Here is an 18,513-nt window from a genome sequence, read left to right as displayed (position 1 = left end):
CATTTCCCTTGCTCAGCTGATGGAAGCTTGGGTTTTAACAAGCAGGAGCTACAAAAGTTTCCTCAGCTTTCTTCAAAATTACGTAGTTTTTTTTCCAAGTGCAATTAACATTGAAATCTGATTGCAGTCCTTAGAAAAACATGGGTGCTATTGGTGAACGCGTTTAAAACATTTTCTGTCTCTGGGTGAATGTAAATGAAAGGGCGCTCATCACTGGAGAAACAGAATACCCAAGGCGCATTGCTGCGGTGTCGTCCACCATCCACGGTATAGATTCGATATGCAGGGTTGCTGAAGACGAACGTTGTTACACTTGGCGCCAGATAGGCGACATTTGTTGGTCGCATCTTTCCTTCGGCGTATCTGTCGCTGTAGAACAAGTAGAACTGGTCTACGTGTGTATGACCGTAGAACTGAGCCACGATAGTCGACTCGTACCTGTGTGGAGGAGCATTATAAGAAAGCATAAGACGGTGTAAACGCTGTATATTCTAAAAGTCTGTATAATATAGGAAGCTTCACAGAAAAAGAATAAACAGACGGGAAGGAGAATAAATGTAGCCGTGAAATTGGTGCCACTCAGGAAGTTATGTCAATGCGAAACGTGAAGAGGAAATCTTGCTGTAAAGTGAAGCGTTTTCTAAGTTTTAGCTAGCATATATAGTTGGTTGAAATGTCCTTGCGGAAAATGCTCAAATGCTATGTAGGGAATGCCAGCGAACCATGTCAAGGCTATAGGCCGGCGTTAGATCGCTGCATTATCCTAAATGTTTGCTTTAACAAGTAGTGTACAAAGTCTGTAGCAGGTCAGTTAACGTATAGTAATTTAAAAGGCGACTATCCCTCCATATCACAGATTAGATATTTCCGCGTAGGATGTGGGGATCTCACCGGTTCACAATGCGTCGGAAGTTGTCCGCCCAGACTGGAATGCACTCAATCTTCACAGGAGCCACGTGACCTATGATGTAGACCTTTTCTTCGGATGCTTCGGCCCGATGGAGCTCTGTGGCTAACCACTGCAGCTGGCCGTTGGGGTCAGTTGAATTGTACAGGAGCCACCTGCATTCGTTGAAAAGCCATAACGCCTGTGGGCGCATCTTGACCACCATTCATCCACTTCTGCACTGTACAGAGCAACACGCCGTTTATTGACAACAATATACTTGGACGCCTAAAGCGCTTCGTTCTTCTATTGTCCATGTTGCACTGCCACCTCGATGGTATTTTCAAACTCCACTTGGATTATATATTGTTTAAAAAAAGTTGTCAGACAATGAATCCCTGATCACCTACTTGGATGTAAATCTGGGCCCGTATTCACAGAAAAGCCTTAGGCTAAAAAATTTCGTATGAGAACATTTCTGCCAATCACGATGCACTAATGTAGCCGGATGACCACTCAGAAAACGCCCTTACGAAAGAAAAGTTTTGTGAACTCGGCCTCTGGTATCCACAGTCCCGACTGTGATTTTTTATTGTGTTAATATTGTTTCAAATTTTTTATCTTTTGTAATGTCATCATACTGTCTGTTTTACCTTGACTTTCGTAGGCGCAAAAGGCACGTACGACAACGAAGAACACATGACAAGCGCTACTTTCAACTGAGATTTCAATGGGTGGTAACACCAAATGTATAGGTGTAGCCACCAGAAAGGAAAGGGCGTAAAACTAGACGACAAAAAAAAAGCGCAATCGACAAGAGACATACTATCACAGTGCGGCGTCTGCTAACACGTGTCAAGAGCGTATGCGCAAGAAAGGGTCTAAGTGATGTAAGCCTTATTACACATCACCCAGATAGCATCAGCAAAAGAAGTGCCAAGGCGCGCACTACGTGACTGCACCATGCGCACATTCCAAAAAGTGAAGCTCCTTGCCTGTCGAGGTAATCGAAGGAGCGCTAGCCGCAATAAAATTATCCCTCTTCATCTCAGCGGCCTCGACAATTATTATGAAGTCAATGTCCGTGTCCCAATTTTAGCACCACGGTGTTATCTATAAATGGTTCACACCCACATTCTCCACAGTGCGCCGCGGGATGCCTATCCGCTCCATTACGCACTTCATTCCGATGCTCACATAAACGAGCATTGATACGACGCTCCCTCTGCCCTAATGAACTCGGCCGCAGGAGAGCGGAATTCTGTGTACCACGTCCTCCGGGCAGTCCACAAACTCGTTACGATGGCACACACCGTTCTTGGCTTCTTTACGGGCGAAGTGATGGGGCATAGCCGAGATAACTACTCCGGCGCCGACGTTACAACTGTGACTGCGACTCGTTTACCCATCCTTTTTAGATTGTCCGCCTTATGGTGCATGTAGGGAATCACTGCCACTCTTGTGCGCTCATCATGGCTTCCATCGCCCACTGCGTCTGCTTTCGGCCGTTTTCTATTCGCTTTGTGCACTTTTTCAGCAACCGATGTGATCACGTGCTGGGGATACCTGGCTGCTCCAGCCTCTGCAGCTGTTTGGCGAAGCTTACTTTCATGCGATGCGCGCAAGACTTGCTAAAGCGCTTACAAGACGCATCTGCACCACCGACCCCTTAACTTTGACGAAGGCTGGTCCACCAGCTGAAAACGTTAAGTAAATCTGCTTTCAAGAAAAATTTTCGTTATATATTTATTTATTTATTTATTTAATACTGCCAACTTGTTTTACAAGCCATAGGCAGGAGTGGATTGTACACAAAAGAAAATGTTGAACAATCTGTGAGAACGGTACCAAACAAATCTGTGAAATAAAACTAAAAACAGTGTTGAACAATCTTTTCAGTATGTGAAACAAGAAACAACAGGTTCCAGTAAAACACTCACGATAATACAGTTGAAAATACTGGTAAGAAAATACATGGACCACAGGGTGAAAAAATGTTTCAGTTTAGAACAAATAAAATAACTACAAGGGGAAAAAAAGAGAAGAATGTGCAAAAGAGCGCATGTTCACGCAGTAGTCTGCTCGACAACGATAAGAAGGGTGTAATGGCTTTTGTTTCAATGTCGCACGCCATCTGGAAAGCGACAGACGCCACAGGAAACATCTCGGTCATAGATGAGCGAGAGCGTGCATAAACGACGACATGGTTGGGCTCTGTAATACATTTTCAGGCAATGCGTTCCATTCATGGATTGTACGAGGGAAGAACGATTTTTTGAACATGTTGGTTCGGCACGAGTATTCGATTAACTTGAACGAATGAGATGAACGTGTTGGGCGCCTACTACACGGTTTAATATACAATTCCCTATCTATTTTGACATGTTGTCGATAAATCAGGTATAACATCTTGAGCCTGTCTCGATAGCGTCGTACCTCTAGAGTTTCGAGGTTCGCGTCCTGTAAAAGAGCACTGACGGATGTATGACGACGGTAAGAATTAAAGATAAATCTGACTGCTTTCCGCTGTATGTTTTCGATTTCGCTTACGTTTGATTGGGTTAAGGGCCCCAGACAGGAGTAGCGTATTCTAGTAATGGTCTTATGAATGTCTTGTAGGCCAACAATTTTATATTGCTCGTAGATTTAGCCAAGGTTCTTCTCAGGTATCCAAGTTTCTTCATGGCCTTTTTTTTAATGTGAGCTACATGGTTACTCCACCTAAGGTCCGACGTGATCACTAAACCGAGGTATTTATATTGCGTGACAGACGATAAGTTATGGCCATTAATGCTGTACACAAAAGGTACCGACTTCTGTTTGCGTGTTATGGTCATCGATACTGTTTTTCTGAGGTTAATGCTCATTTGCCATTCTAAGCACCAAGTAGCTATAACTGATAAAGATGAATTTAGGATAGCCTGATCTGCCTCGCTGTGGATTTCATTGTAGAGTATGCAGTCGTCTGCAAACAACCGAATTTTAACTGGTATGTGTTGCACTATGTCATTAATGAACAGTAGAAAAAACAGGGGACCCAAGACTGATCCCTGTGGTATTCCAGACCGCACATCAGATGAGTCCGACTTTGCGTCGTCGACAACGACTGTTTGTCGCCTGTTTGTCAGATACGCCTCTATCCATTGAAGTAGCTGGTCGTTTTTGAGAATGGGTTTTAGTTTTAATAGCAACTTTTGATGGGATACACGGTCGAAGGCCTTTTCAAAATCCAAAAATATTATGTCAATTTGACCTTGGCTGTCCAGTGCTGCCGCAATTTCATGTACGGTTTCCAGTAGTTGCGTTACGGTTGACATTCCGCGACGGAAGCCGTGTTGTCGTGTGTCGCAGAGGCCATTATTTTCAATGAAGACTGAAATGTGCTTAAATATAATGTGCTCCATCAGTTTCGATGAGGTACAAAGAAGAGAGATAGGGCGGTAGGAGGACAGCAGTGAGCGGTCTTCTGATTTAGGGATGGGAATAATCTTTGCATGCTTCCAGTCGTGTGGTATTTCTGCACGTGAAAGTGATTTGTTGAAAATAATGCACAGATATTTGGCGCACCATTCCGCATATCTCCGGAGGAAAGCATTAGGTATTTCATCGACGCCTGGCGATTTTTTCACGTCAGTGCCAAGAAGCAAGGACAGTACTCCCGCTTCGTTTATGTCGAGGGAGCTTATGGGCGGAGTAGCGTCTAGAACAGATATGCGTGGTATCTTGCCATCATCACTCGTGAACACGGAGCAGAAGTACTCGTTCAGTGCATTTGCAATTCTGAGTTTGTCAGTCAACATGATACCATCAACACAAATATCAGACACGTGGGTCTTCTTTGGCGATAGATATCTCCAGAACTTATCCGGGGATGACTCAAGAAAGTTTTTCAGTGAAACATTTTGATAGTGATCTTTAGCTTTTAATATGCCGTTTTTAAGCTGTCGGCGCAGGTTGGTTAGCTTATCAGAGTTTGCTTTTGATGGTCGTACCGTATGCTGCTTTCTCACTTTTTTTAATTTTCGCCCAAGACGCACAAGGTTTCTTGTCATCCACGGATTCGTTTCACACACATATTTTCGCTTTTTGGGCACAAAATTGTCGATACAGTTGTGAACAAGTTTTTTAAAGAAGCACCATAAGCTATGAACAGAGCCGTCATGTGATTCCGAAAGACATACAAATTTGGAAAACTCATTATCTAAAGCATCAAGTATGTCGACGTCGCTAGCATGTGAGTACACAGGAATTAAGTGTTGGCTTTTAGATGGTTTTAATCGGAAGTTTAACTCTAACGTAAGAGATGCCATTCTGTGATCTGAAATTCCCTCAAATATGTCGACTCTCGGATTGCGCTTGAGGACGTGGTCGTTTACCAGGAAAAGATCTAATATGTTAAGTGCGCGAGTCGGTTGTTTTACTAGTTGCGTCAGCCCATGAAAAAGAACGATATCGGTTAAAGGTTCTGCTGCTGCGCAAAGAGCATTAGGGAAATCAGTTGACCAGTCAACTGACGGGGCGTTGAAATCACCAGCAAGCAAAATGTTCTTACAATGCGTGCCAGCTGTACACAAAAATTCATTCAAATTGTCAAAAAATATGTCACAGTTTGGTGGGCGGTAAAAACCGGCGATTACGAGATGGAAGTCGTTTAAAAAGACTTTCGCAATGACGCATTCGGTGTCTGCTATGTCAGGGGATCTTTGAACATGCATGGACTCTTGAAACAACAAAGCGACTCCGCCCCCCCGGGAATCTCGGTCCTTCCTATATATTTTGTACCCTGGTGGTGTTATCTCGAAGTCTAAGATACCTGAGTGCAGCCAAGTTTCAGATATTATTACGACATGCGGCTCATGCGCCACTATAATACTTTGCAAGTCGCTAACTTTGTTTACGATGCTGCGGGCGTTCAGATTAATGATGCGGAAGTATTTTTGAGTGACCGAAGAAGTTCACTGTTTCTTCCTAGATTTTTTGTTGGCTGCTAAAACGGGAATTCTTTTCATCTCAGCAGCATCCCAAGCATATGTATCTCCATTTATGATGACTTTGTCGTGTACAAGTTTCACTTTCTCGCCCTTTTTCCTGATATTTGCAGTGCTTTCCCATAAGTACCTCCTGGTCTGCCTAGTTTCTGGTGAAAAGTCTTCGGCAACTGAGATATCTTTTCCCTTCAGTTTAGAGCAGTTTCTGAGTACATTAATTTTTTCACGGTGATCAATTAACCGTAGCACTACCGGTCTGTTTTTGTTTCGCCTCTTTTGTCCTATTCGGTGAATTCTTTCGACTGTTGACACCTTTACACCGAGCATGTTTTCAAATATTTCAGAAACCACCGTATTTGTTAGTGACTGGAATGTTTCATCAGGACGTTCCGGTAAACCGAACACAAGAAGATTATTGCGTCTGCTCCTGTCTTCGAGGTCGATCAGTTTGGTTTGTATGGTCTGGATAGTTGCCTCAAGGCTGGAAATTTTGCTTGTGAGTTCTGTAAATGCTGCTGTCGAATTTTCGACCTTGGATTCAATAGTGTCAAGCCTTGCTTGCATGGTTTTTTGACCATCAAGGATTTGGCGCAAAAGCTCCTCTGTGTTCGGCCCAGGGTTCGATTCCACATCACCACACATTATCAGCAATGAGCATACAACATCTTGAACAAAAAAGTACAACTTAATCAGACATGTGGGGCACGTCAGCTGGATGAAACAACGGTTGCTAGTTTTGACAGTGGAGTAATTTTTACGAACCTGCATGAAATACAGGAAGGGGTTCATGTTTGCTGGGGAGCAGCTGACGTGCCCACTGAAGAAATTGCAGCTCGGTCCGTCTCTTATAGTCGGCCGCATTGATGACGTCGAACTGGGGGGTGGGTAGATCTGGTCAATGTGGCCGTCGAAGTAACAGTGGCCGTCGAAGCAACAAAGAAACCCATCCGCGCAGGCGCCTCCAGTTAAGTCTGTCGATGCGGTGCCGTACGTTTTTCCATCTACAGATGCGCTGCTCAGTCCAGTCGAGCCGACGAGAACAATCTGCATGAAATACAGAAGGGGTTCATGTTTGCTGGGGAGCAGCTGACGTGCCCACTGAAGAAATTGCAGCTCGGTCCGTCTCTTATAGTCGGCCGCATTGATGACGTCGAACTGGGGGGTGGGTAGATCTGGTCAATGTGGCCGTCGAAGTAACAGTGGCCGTCGAAGCAACAAAGAAACCCATCCGCGCAGGCGCCTCCAGTTAAGTCTGTCGATGCGGTGCCGTACGTTTTTCCATCTACAGATGCGCTGCTCAGTCCAGTCGAGCCGACGAGAACAATCTGCATGAAATACAGGAAGGGGTTCATGTTTGCTGGGGAGCAGCTGACGTGCCCATATATATATATATATATATATATATATATATATATATATATATATATATATATATATATATATATATATATATATATATTCAATGGGAAAGTTCAGTGGGTCCGGTACGTATAGGAAAAACAAGACGGTGCACGTACGAAAAAGCAATATTTTATGCCTAACGTTTCGGCCGTGGCACGGCCTATATATATATATATATATATATATATATATATATATATATATATATATATATATATATATATATATATATTCCTGAGGAAGGCCAGACTCTGGCTGAAACGTCGAAATAAACAACGTTGTGACTTGTGACTTCTCACGGAGGATCTACTTGATTACTTGCAACGCTACGGCCACTCCACCACCATGCCTATATATATATATATCTATATATATATATATATATTGACACGTGCATACAGTGGGTCTTTGTCTGTTGTGCGAGGGAGTTTTGCTATTTGTGCGTGGCGGAGTTTTTGGCGGCGAGTTGAAGAGGACAACGACGTTCAGCTCGATTGTAACAGACGTGCTGAAAGCCGGACTGTTATTGACTTTCGTTTTTATTACCGTGACAAACTGGTGGAGCTGCTGGGTACGACCCTTTTGCGCTATTTCAACCTCAAGACGAGTTCCTACCACCATTTCCACGATCCCGGGGACAACCGGCCACTTCGGCACAGCCGTCGCTTGCTAGGACTACCTCCCGAGTTCGGCCCATTGAGCTCAGCAAGAATGTCCACCACAACGGCAAGTCAGACGCAAGAGAGCGACGTAGACCGCCTGACTGCCATCCCGAGTGTGGTCTATCCAGCACGTATCCCAAAGTCCTTTCATGGCGATGTGTTCGAGGACGTGGACGATTGGCTAGACCACTTCGACCGAGTCGCAGCAGCCAACGAGTGGGACGAAAGAAGAAAACTGCGCTATGTCTACTTCGCCCTCGAAGACTACGCTCGTACTTGGTATGCGAATCATGAGAGTTCTTTGAACACCTGGCGAGAATTCGAACGACAGCTGCGTGAGGCATTCAGGAATCCAGAAAGAAAAGAGAAAGCCAAGCAGGCCCTGGAGAGCCGAATTCAGAAGCCCAACGAAAGCGTGGCTATGTTTGTTGAGGACATGTCGCGCTTGTTCAAACGTGCTGACCCAGAAATGGCTGAGGCGAAGAAAGTCCGTCTTCTAATGCGCGGGGTGAAGGAGCAACTTTTTGCTGGACTCATGCGCAAGCCCCCATCTACCGTCGCTGAGTTCATCACCGAAGCGATGACAATGGAACGGGCGTTTCAGCAACGCTTTCTTCAGTACGAGCGCCAAAGTACTGTCACCGCCGTGTCATCGTTCACGGGTGGACACGACGTGGCAGCACTCCGGGAGCTTGTGCGGAGCATTGTCCGCGAGGAGCTTGAGAAAGTTCGCCACCCGACTCCTCAGACGACCGCAAATGTTCTTGGGGACATGATTCGTGACGAGATCAGGAACGTGACCCAGCCATTAGTGACAACGCGCGCGGGAGCCCCAGCTCTGACTTATGCCGAAGCGCTACGGACTCCTCAACCATCTATGGGACGTCGCTCACCCTCCGCCCTTCCTGTACTGCCACGACAATTCCCTGCTGCGACTGCAACTGCCTATGACTTCGAAGTCCCGCGCGAAGTCACCCGGAAGTCCAATGTGTGGCGCACCTCCGATAATAGACCGCTTTGTTACCACTGCGGTGAAGCGGACCACCTCTACCGCCAGTGCCATTATCGCAGAATGGGCCTTCAGGGATTGCACCCCAACGCACGTCGACCAAACCATGGTGAGCGCCCACGCGAGATTGAGCAGTACCTGGCTGCTCAGCAGTCATACCCTCCTGCGCCAAGGCACCAGTCACGTTCACCGTCTCCTCGGCGTTTCACCTCACCCAGTCGTTACCCCACGTTCTCTGATGTTCGCCAAAGGTCCCAAGTCCTCGCCCACGTCAGGAAAACTGAGGACAGCGACCTCTGGGGGTAGGGCCGCTGTTGACCGACCTGACAAACATCCTCCGACGCGACCCCGTAACGACGACGACGCCGATTTATCCGCTACGTCATCTTCTGATAATGACGCACGACTTTCCGCTGATATTTCTGTAATTATCGACAATCGCCAAGTAACCGCTCTCGTAGATACCGGCGCCGACTACTCGGTTATGAGTGGTGAACTCGTGGCTGCTCTTCGAAAGGTGACGACACCATGGAATGGTCCCCAGCTGCGTACGGCGGGTAGTCACCTGGTGACACCGGTTGGTAGATGCACTGCCAGAGTGCATATTGGTGACTCTACCTTCATCGGCACTTTTGTCGTACTACAGGAATGCTCGAGGCAGGTCATATTAGGAATGGACTTTCTGAGAGAATATGGGGCTGTCATAAACCTTCGAGAGCTGCTGGTGACATTTTCACGCGACACGAACTCACACGAAAGCGAATCCCGCACTGTCGCGCTGCGTGTATCCGACGATTCCGTGACGGTGCCGCCCCGTTCCAGTGTGCTGGTTACTGTGGTGAGCGACAACGACCGACAACGTATTGTTATGGCGCAGCTCAGTTTGAGCATAAAGAAAAGAGGCTTCAGCGAAGAAGGAAACACAGGCGACAGGATGAGCGCTAAACTTCCAACTTTTTGTTTATTGCATGACCCTACAGCACATTATATGGCTCACCTCACAGCACACGTGACGCCGCTACCTACAGCACATATAATGTGCTGTAGGGTCATGCAATAAACAAAAAGTTGGAAGTTTAGCGCTCATCCTGTCGCCTGTGTTTCCTTCTTCGCTGAAGCCTCTTTTCTTTATGCTCAAACTGAGCTGCGCTATAACAATACGTTGTCATAATGCACCAACTTGCCCATTCTGCAGTACTTGTCGACAACGACCGAATGGCCCTCGGAATTGTAGAAGGCGATGTATCTGTCCTCCTGTCTCGTCAAGTATGCGTCGCCCGCGGCCTCATGGAACTGACGCAAGAGCCCGCTAAGATTCGACTGAGGAATTTCAGTCAGGAGTACCAGCACTTCATAAAGCAGAGCGTTGTCGCCTATTTTGAGGAAATCAGCGACTTCAGAACCAGCCCATTATTTGCAGAACTATCCTCCGGTCCTCACGACGACAAGCAGTATACAGTCCAGTTAGATGTGAGCTCCAAGCTGTCGGCTCCGCAGCAAGATAGTCTTCGCTCTCTTTTGTTTTCATTCAGCGACTGCTTCGCCACTACGTCGAAAATCAAGCAGACATCCGTTACCAATGACAGAATCTTAACCGAACCCACCGAAAGACCCATCCGACAGCACGCCTACCGTGTCTCCCGACGAGAACAGGACGCCATTCGCGAACAAGTTCAACAAACGCTTGCAGACGACATCATCCAGCCGTCTACAAGCCCATGGGCGTCACCAGTTGTGCTAGTTAAAAAGAAAGACGGCACACTGCGTTTCTGCGTAGATTACCGCAAACTGAACAACGTTACAAAGAAAGATGTCTATCCGCTTCCTCGCATCGACGACTCGCTCGACCGCCTTCGAAACGCCAGATACTTTTCATCCATCGACCTGCGCAGTGGTTATTGGCAAATCGAAGTCGATGACCGTGACCGGGAAAAAACTGCGTTTATTACCCCTGATGGGCTTTTTGAATTTAAGGTGCTTCCTTTCGGACTATGCTCTGCTCCTGCAACTCTTCAAAGAATGATGGACACAGTCTTATCCGGTCTTAAGTGGCAATCATGTCTTGTTTATTTAGACGACGTCGTCGTTTTTTCGGAGACCTTCGAGCAGCACCTTCAGCGTCTTCGTACGGTACTTAATGCGCTTCGAACGGCTGGGCTATCGCTGAAGCCCGAAAAATGCCACTTCGGATACGAAGAGCTCAAATTTCTCGGGCATGTCGTAAGCCGCGATGGAATTCTGCCGGATCCCGAAAAAACGAAAGCCGTTTCTGCCTTCCCAGCTCCTACGAACAAAGGCGAGGTCCGTCGCTTTTTGGGACTTTGCGCCTACTACCGTCGCTTTGTACCAAACTTTTCTAAAATAGCCGAACCCTTGCACTATCTTACAAGGGACACCGTCCCTTTTGTTTGGGGCCGAGAGCAACATCATGCTTTTTGCGAGCTGCAGCGACGCCTTCAAGCTCCACCGATCCTGGGTCACTTTGACGAAGATGCCGACACTGAAATCCACACGGATGCCAGCAATGTTGGCCTCGGGGCCGTCCTTGTGCAGTGGCAAGAAGGCACCTAACGGGTGATCGCCTACGCTAGTCGTACCTTGTCATCGGCTGAATCCAACTACTCCACTACCGAGAAAGAGTGCCTAGCTGTCGTGTGGGCTATAACCAAGTTCCGACCCTACCTGTACGGACGACCTTTCAAAGTAGTCACCGACCACCACTCTTTGTGTTGGCTTGCAGGCCTCAAAGACCCCTCAGGCCGCCTCGCCCGATGGAGTCTGCGCCTTCAAGAGTTTGACGTTACGGTAGTCTACAAGTCAGGGCGCAAGCACACCGATGCTGACTGTCTGTCACGCGCTCCAGTCGAAAAGGCTACACCTGACCTAACGGACGACGACAGTTTCCTCTGTGCCGTCACAGCGTCGGACTTGGCTCAGCGACAGCGTGACGACCTGGAGCTTCGTCCACTCATCGACTATATTGAGGGACAGCTTACGCATCCACCGCGGACGTTCAGACGCACGATTTCGACGTTCTTTCTCCGCAACAACGTCTTATACAAGCACTGCTTTGACCCTAGCGCTCAAACCGATCTCCTCGTGGTACCATCCACGATGCGAGAAGAGATCCTCAGTGCGTGTCACGACGAACCAACTTCTGGACATCTCGGGTTCACGCGTACTCTCGCGCGTATCCGCAGCAAGTACTATTGGCCTAAACTCTCCCGCACTGTCAAGCACTACGTTAAAACCTGCCGAGACTGCCAGCGGCGCAAGACTCCGCCCATTAAACCTGCTGGTCTTTTACAACCCGTTGAACCCCCACAAGCGCCTTTTCAGCAAGTTGGCATGGACTTACTTGGTCCATTTCCCAATTCTTCAACTGGTAACCGCTGGATAGTAGTTGCAACGGATTATTTAACACGTTACTGCGAAACGCGACCTCTTCCAAGAGCCACCGCTAGTGATGTCGACGACTTCTTCATTCATGCTGTCGTCCTTCGTCATGGCGCACCAGCAGTGGTCATTACCGACAGAGGCACCGCCTTCACCGCCCAACTTCTGGAAGAAGTGCTGACACTTAGCGGCACCGTTCACCGCCGGACGGCAGCATACCATCCGCAAGCCAACGGCCTCACCGAACGGCTCAACAAAACCATTGCTGACATGCTCTCCATGTATGTGGACGTGGATCACAAGAATTGGGACCGCGTTCTACCATTCGTAACCTTCGCATATAACACCGCCGTCCAGGAGACCACAGGATTCACACCTTTCCGCTTGCTTCACGGCCGCGAGGTTACCACGATGTTAGACGTCATGCTACTACCTGACCCATTTGTGACCACCACAGAAAATGCTGCCGAGTATGCTCAGCGCGCCGAAGAAGCTCGTCAGCTAGCCCGGTTTCGCATCCGCTCTAAGCAACAATACGACGCTCACCGATACAACCTTGGTCATAGAGAGGTGACGTACGAACCAGGAGAAAAAGTATGGATATGGACTCCCGTCCGCCAACGCGGCAAGTCCGAGAAACTCCTACGTCATTACTTCGGGCCCTACAGAGTTCTCGAACGCCTCAGCGACATCAACTACCGAGTTATTCCTGAGACCAGCACACGATCTTCTCGTCGTGCACCACAACCGGACGTAGTCCACGTATCTAGGATGAAGCCATATCACTCGCGCTGGAGGACTTCCCCATGCCATTACAACATCGAAAGCATCGAGGCGATGCTTTTTGAGAGGGGGAGTAATGACACGTGCATACAGTGGGTCTTTGTCTGTTGTGCGAGGCAGTTTTGCTATTTGTGCGTGGCGGAGTTTTTGGCGGCGAGTGGAAGAGGACAACGACGTTCAGCTCGATTGTAACAGACGTGCTGAAAGCCGGACTGTTATTTACTTTCGTTTTTATTACCGTGACAATATATATATATATATATATATATATATATATATATATATATATATATATATATATATATATGACGCTCACATTCCCTCGTCCAGGTCGCTTCTACATCCTCCCAAAAAGTCATAAGCCCGGTAACCCAGGTCGACCAATCATATCACGTATAGGTACAATAACTGAACCCATATCAGGGTACGTGGACGCATTATTAAGCCACATTCCATGCACTCTCGCGTCGTACGTAAAGGACACCACACATTTTCTTCGAGACATTGCAGGTCTGTGTGTGCCGAAAAACTCGTACTTGGTTACTCTTGATGTGTCCTCATTGTATACAAATATCCCTCACGATGACGGCATAGCTGCATTACAAAACATGTACACAGACCATAGACAACCTGACACCCCAGATTTCTCTGCCATCACAACTTTGACGAGGATGGTCCTAGATTTAAATTCATTTGAATTTAACCAAGAGTATTTTCGACAAATTAACGGGACCACTATGGGCACCAAAATGGCACCCAATTATGCCAACATATTTATGGGAAAGCTAGAATCCGAATTTCTTTCACAAAGTTCCTTGAAACCACTCTTATACAGAAGATACATAGACGACATCGTTCTTATTTGGACCCACAGCGAGGATGAACTTCTCAACCTTATCGACACTTACAACGCTGTACATCCAAACATACACTTCACACACACCTACTCGCAAGCAACCGTAAACTTTCTTGACGTTACCGTAACGATAGAAAAAGACAAACTTTCTGGAACCCTATACCGCATACGAACGGATCGACAACAATACGTGCATTACCAAAGCGATCACCCGCGGCACTGTAAAAACAGTATTCCATAGAGCCAGGCTCACCGGTTTAAGCAAATCTGCTCAAAGACGCTGATTTTGACACGAGCTCACAGAGGCTAAATCTTATGCTCGATAAACAAAATACACCCCACATGTAATTGATGACGCCGTTCAAAAAGCTAGAAAACTGAAGCGTGATGACTTACTTATGAAGCGGCCACCGCAACAAGACCCACAACGGACAAACCTCTGCTTAATTTACAGCACGAACTTCCCCAATGTAAACAAGACCCTTAAACGACATTACAACATTCTGGAACAAAGTGAACGTCTGAAACGCGCATTTCCATCCGCCCCTGGCGTCGTTTACCGACGACCACGCAACCTCAAGGACACACTTGTGCACTCTCAGATCAATACTTCACCCCCTAATAATTCATGCCGACCTTGTTTAAAGTCACGATGTCTTTTATGTAAAGCGATGCGAGAAACAGACAAGGCAACCAGCACACACTCCAAGTTTTCGATTAACATACGGGGAAACCTAACATGCGATTCCTCTAATGTGGTATACCTACTCGAATGCAACGTGTGCAGTATGCAGTACATCAGACAAACAGAAGCACCATTTAGGATTCGTTTCGATAATCACAGAGCCCATGCGAAACCAGCCCTAAGTCTACCTCTATCAAAACATCTCAACCTTCCCGACCATGCATTCGACAAACTATCAGTAACACTCTTAGAAACGGGATTTAAATCAAACCGAGAACGTGAACAACGAGAGTCATACCTCATACACCGATTTAACAACCTCGAAAGAGGAATGAATGAGAATCCGGCTACACGTGCAGCAATTAAAGCTTTAGAAAACAATAACGGCAATAATGACAATAATAACTGAAGAGTTCACGGCACTGCAGCCGCGACGGTCACTGGACCACTGAAAATACTTCCAAGTGTAACTACTCTTTCTAAGTACAGCTGTCGTCTGTGTCGTCTGTTTCTGTTGCTATCTTACTAACCAATCAATTGTGCCAAGCATGACATGTCCGACAGCACCCTTGTGCACACTCAGGAGCCCCCGACTGCGGAATCCAGGAGCGGGCCAAAATTGACATTGCGCCCGCTTGCTAGCCTTTGCGGCAATACGCGGCGCCCCCCTTTCGGGGACGAGACGTCCGCGTGGCACTGAGTAGTTAAAAGCTTAACTTCTTAAAAAAGCTCCTTTTTTCCCCACACCGCACCGCTGGAGCCACGCGGCGCCGCCTGGTCGGGAACAATACGTTAATGGAGGGAAGAATATGCAGGCCGCGGACAGGGGTGCAAGGGACGGCCCCAGAAAGGGGGGGGGGCTACCTCATGTTCTCACTGTTTTCTTTGTTTCTTTCTTTTAGTTTTTTTTGTTGTTTCTTTCTTTTCCGTTATTTTCCCTCCGCGTATCCTCTCTCCTGTAAGATTGTATAAAGCTGAGCACCAACAAACTGTACCCTCATTCCTGATGAAGGCCAGACTCTGGCTGAAACGTCGAAATAAACAACGTTGTGACTTCTCACGGAGGATCTACTTAACTACTATATATATATATATATATATATATTGTTACGCGCGAAGGCGACTGAGACGTTACAGCTGAAGGGCCGTTTATTAGGTCTCGAAGGTGAGCGCAGGAGCGGCCAACAGGTTGTCCCCCTCAGCGTCGTCGTCTTCTCCCTAGCTGCAGCGCGGGGCGGCCAGCACGTTCACTCTTCTTCGTTGTCCTCGCAGGTACGCGCAACATTCCTCTCCACGCAGACGAAGCCCGCCGGGCGAGTTCATTGATTCATCTTGGTGTGCACAACTTCAGGCGAGCGACATGAACGGCTTGGGTTTTAGCAGTTCTTCTACCACTTTTCGTGAGGCGAGCTACTATGTACGTGACCTCCGTGAGTTTCTTAATGACAACAAACGGTCCGTCATATGTGGCCAAGAACTTTTGGCATAACCCACGTCTCCGTACCGGAGTCCATAGCCACACTAAATCGCCGGGACGATAAGTTGCAGGACGATGGCGGATGTCGTAGCGTGCTTTGGATTTGTCTTGCGATGCCACAGTGCGTAGACGAGCAATACGACGCGCCTCTTCCGCAAGGCATAGTGTTTCGGCGACAGAGGTGTTTTCGTGCGTAGAGAAAGGCAAAACTGTGTCGAGTGTGTGCCGTGGCGGGCGTGCATACATCAAGAAGAAAGGACTATAACCAGTTGTCTCGTGCTTAGCGGTGTTGAACGCGTACGTTATGAATGGTAGCACGTCATCCCAGTTTTTGTGGTCGGACGAGACATACATAGAGAGCATGTTTACAATTGTTCGATTGGTGCGCTCCGTGAGCCCGTTCGTTTGCGGGTGGTATGGAGACGAGTGACGCAGGTGGGACTCACACAGTCGAAGCAGCTCCTCTACGATATCCGCCGTAAATTGTCGTCCACGATCACTGATGATCACCTGAGGTGGGCCATGTCGGAGGATAACGTGTTGCAACAGGAACACCGAGACGTCGATGGCAGTTGCGGAGGGCACGGCTGCCGTCTCGCAGTAGCGTGTGAGGTAATCGACACATACAATTACCCAGCGATTGCCTTGCGCTGATTTTGGAAAAGGGCCCACGAGGTCAATGCCCACTTGTTGGAAAGGTGTGCTTGGAGGTGGCACCGGCTGTAGGAGACCAGCCGGAGCAGCAGATGGGCGTTTGTGGCGCTGACACTGCGTGCAACTGGCCACATACACCTCGATAGACTGTCGCATTCCAGGCCAATAAAAGCGTTCCTTGGTGCGGTAGAGCGTCCGCTCAGAACCTAGATGTCCGGACGTAGGATCATCGTGCATAGCACTTAGAATCGCTGGCCGAAGGCTTTCCGGCACCACCAGAAGGAAACGTGCGCCAGTGCTGGAAAAGTTCTTCTTATACAAAAGTCCATCGCGTACACAAAAACTGCGTGCTGTAGGAGCTGTGAAGAGCAGTGCTAATTTAGTGTCCTTTCGCTGTTCGTCCTTGAAAGTGCTGAGGTCTGGAAATTTCGGCGACACGGAAGCTACAAGGTGGTCGAAATCATCGGCGTCACACTCGGTATTGCTGAGTGGCATACGTGAAAGGCAGTCCGCATCGGCGTGTCGTCGACCACTCTTATACGAGACGGTGAAACTATATTCTTGGAGCCGAAGCGCCCAGCGTGCTAGACGGCCACAAGGGTCACGAAGGTTCACAAGCCAACACAATGAGTGGTGGTCGGTGACGACTGTGAATGGGCGCCCATACAGGTAAGACCGAAACCGCTGAATCGCAAATACTACCGCGAGGCATTCTTGTTCTGTAACAGTGTAATTCTGCTCTGGCCTACTCAGGGAGCGACTTGCGTATGCGATCACGTGCTCGCAGTTACCGTAGCGTTGAACTAGGACGGCGCCAATTCCTATGCCACTGGCATCTGTGTGAAGTTCTGTCGGAGCTGAAGGGTTGAAGTGTTGAAGAACAGGCCGTGACGTCAGGAGGAACTTCAGTTGACGAAAAGAGGAGTCGCACTCCGGAGTCCACTCAAAGGGAATGTTCTTTCGTAGCAGAGATGTCAGCGGATACGCGACGTCGGCAAACTTAGGTATAAAGCGACGAAAATAGGAGCAAAGCCCAAGAAAGCTACGGAGCTCCTTAACAGAGCGCGGTGCACTGAACGCTTCAACGGCTGCTGTCTTCTGGGGATCTGGGCGGATTCCATCCTGATCGACGAGGTGTCCGAGCACAAGGGTTTGGCGGTCTCCGAAGTGGCACTTCTTTGAGTTTAGAACAAGGCCAGCGTTTCTGATACAGTTCAGTACAATATCCAGACGTGAATTGTGTTCGCTGAAGGTGCGGCCAAAGATGACGACGTCGTCGAGATAGCACATGCAGATGTTCCACTTCAAGCCGCGAAGGATAGTGTCCATAAATCTCTCGAAAGTCGCCGGAGCGTTGCACAGCCCAAATGGCATCACGTTGAATTCAAAAAGGCCGTCAGGGGTTACAAAGGCAGTCTTTTCCTTATCCTCAGGATGCATCGGAATTTGCCAGTAGCCCGATCTTAAGTCTACGGAGGAAAAGTAAGAGGCCGAATGAAGGCAGTCGATGGCATCATCAATACGGGGAAGTGGGTACACGTCCTTTTTTGTTACTGCATTCAATCGGCGATAGTCGACGCAAAATCTCCAAGATCCATCTTTCTTTTTAACAAGAATCACTGGAGCTGCCCATGGGCTTGCCGACTCTTGTATGACTCCTTTTTTCATCATTTCTTGCACCTGCTCGTTATTTATCTGACGCTCCGTTGGTGAAAC

General features: G+C 47.9%; 1 protein-coding gene across 1 annotated transcript in view; it reads right to left on the bottom strand.

The window, feature by feature from the left end:
* The window catches only part of LOC119395680 (sphingomyelin phosphodiesterase 2-like), a 179,081-nt gene that overhangs the window by 88,815 nt on the left and 71,753 nt on the right, over nt 1–18,513 (bottom strand). The window contains exons 2-3 of the mRNA XM_037662677.2: nt 892–1,062; nt 231–438 (exon numbers count right to left, since the gene is read on the bottom strand). Of these exons, the coding sequence (XP_037518605.2) occupies nt 231–347 (117 nt within the window). The 5' untranslated portion in view covers nt 348–438; nt 892–1,062. The remainder of the gene's footprint in view (nt 1–230; nt 439–891; nt 1,063–18,513) is intronic.

Source organism: Rhipicephalus sanguineus, chromosome 6, assembly GCF_013339695.2.
Source record: "Rhipicephalus sanguineus isolate Rsan-2018 chromosome 6, BIME_Rsan_1.4, whole genome shotgun sequence".
In the NCBI taxonomy this organism is placed as follows: Eukaryota; Metazoa; Arthropoda; class Arachnida; order Ixodida; family Ixodidae; genus Rhipicephalus; species Rhipicephalus sanguineus.
The sequence above is the reverse complement of the archived record's forward strand: the minus strand, read 5'-3'. Positions and strand labels throughout refer to the sequence as shown.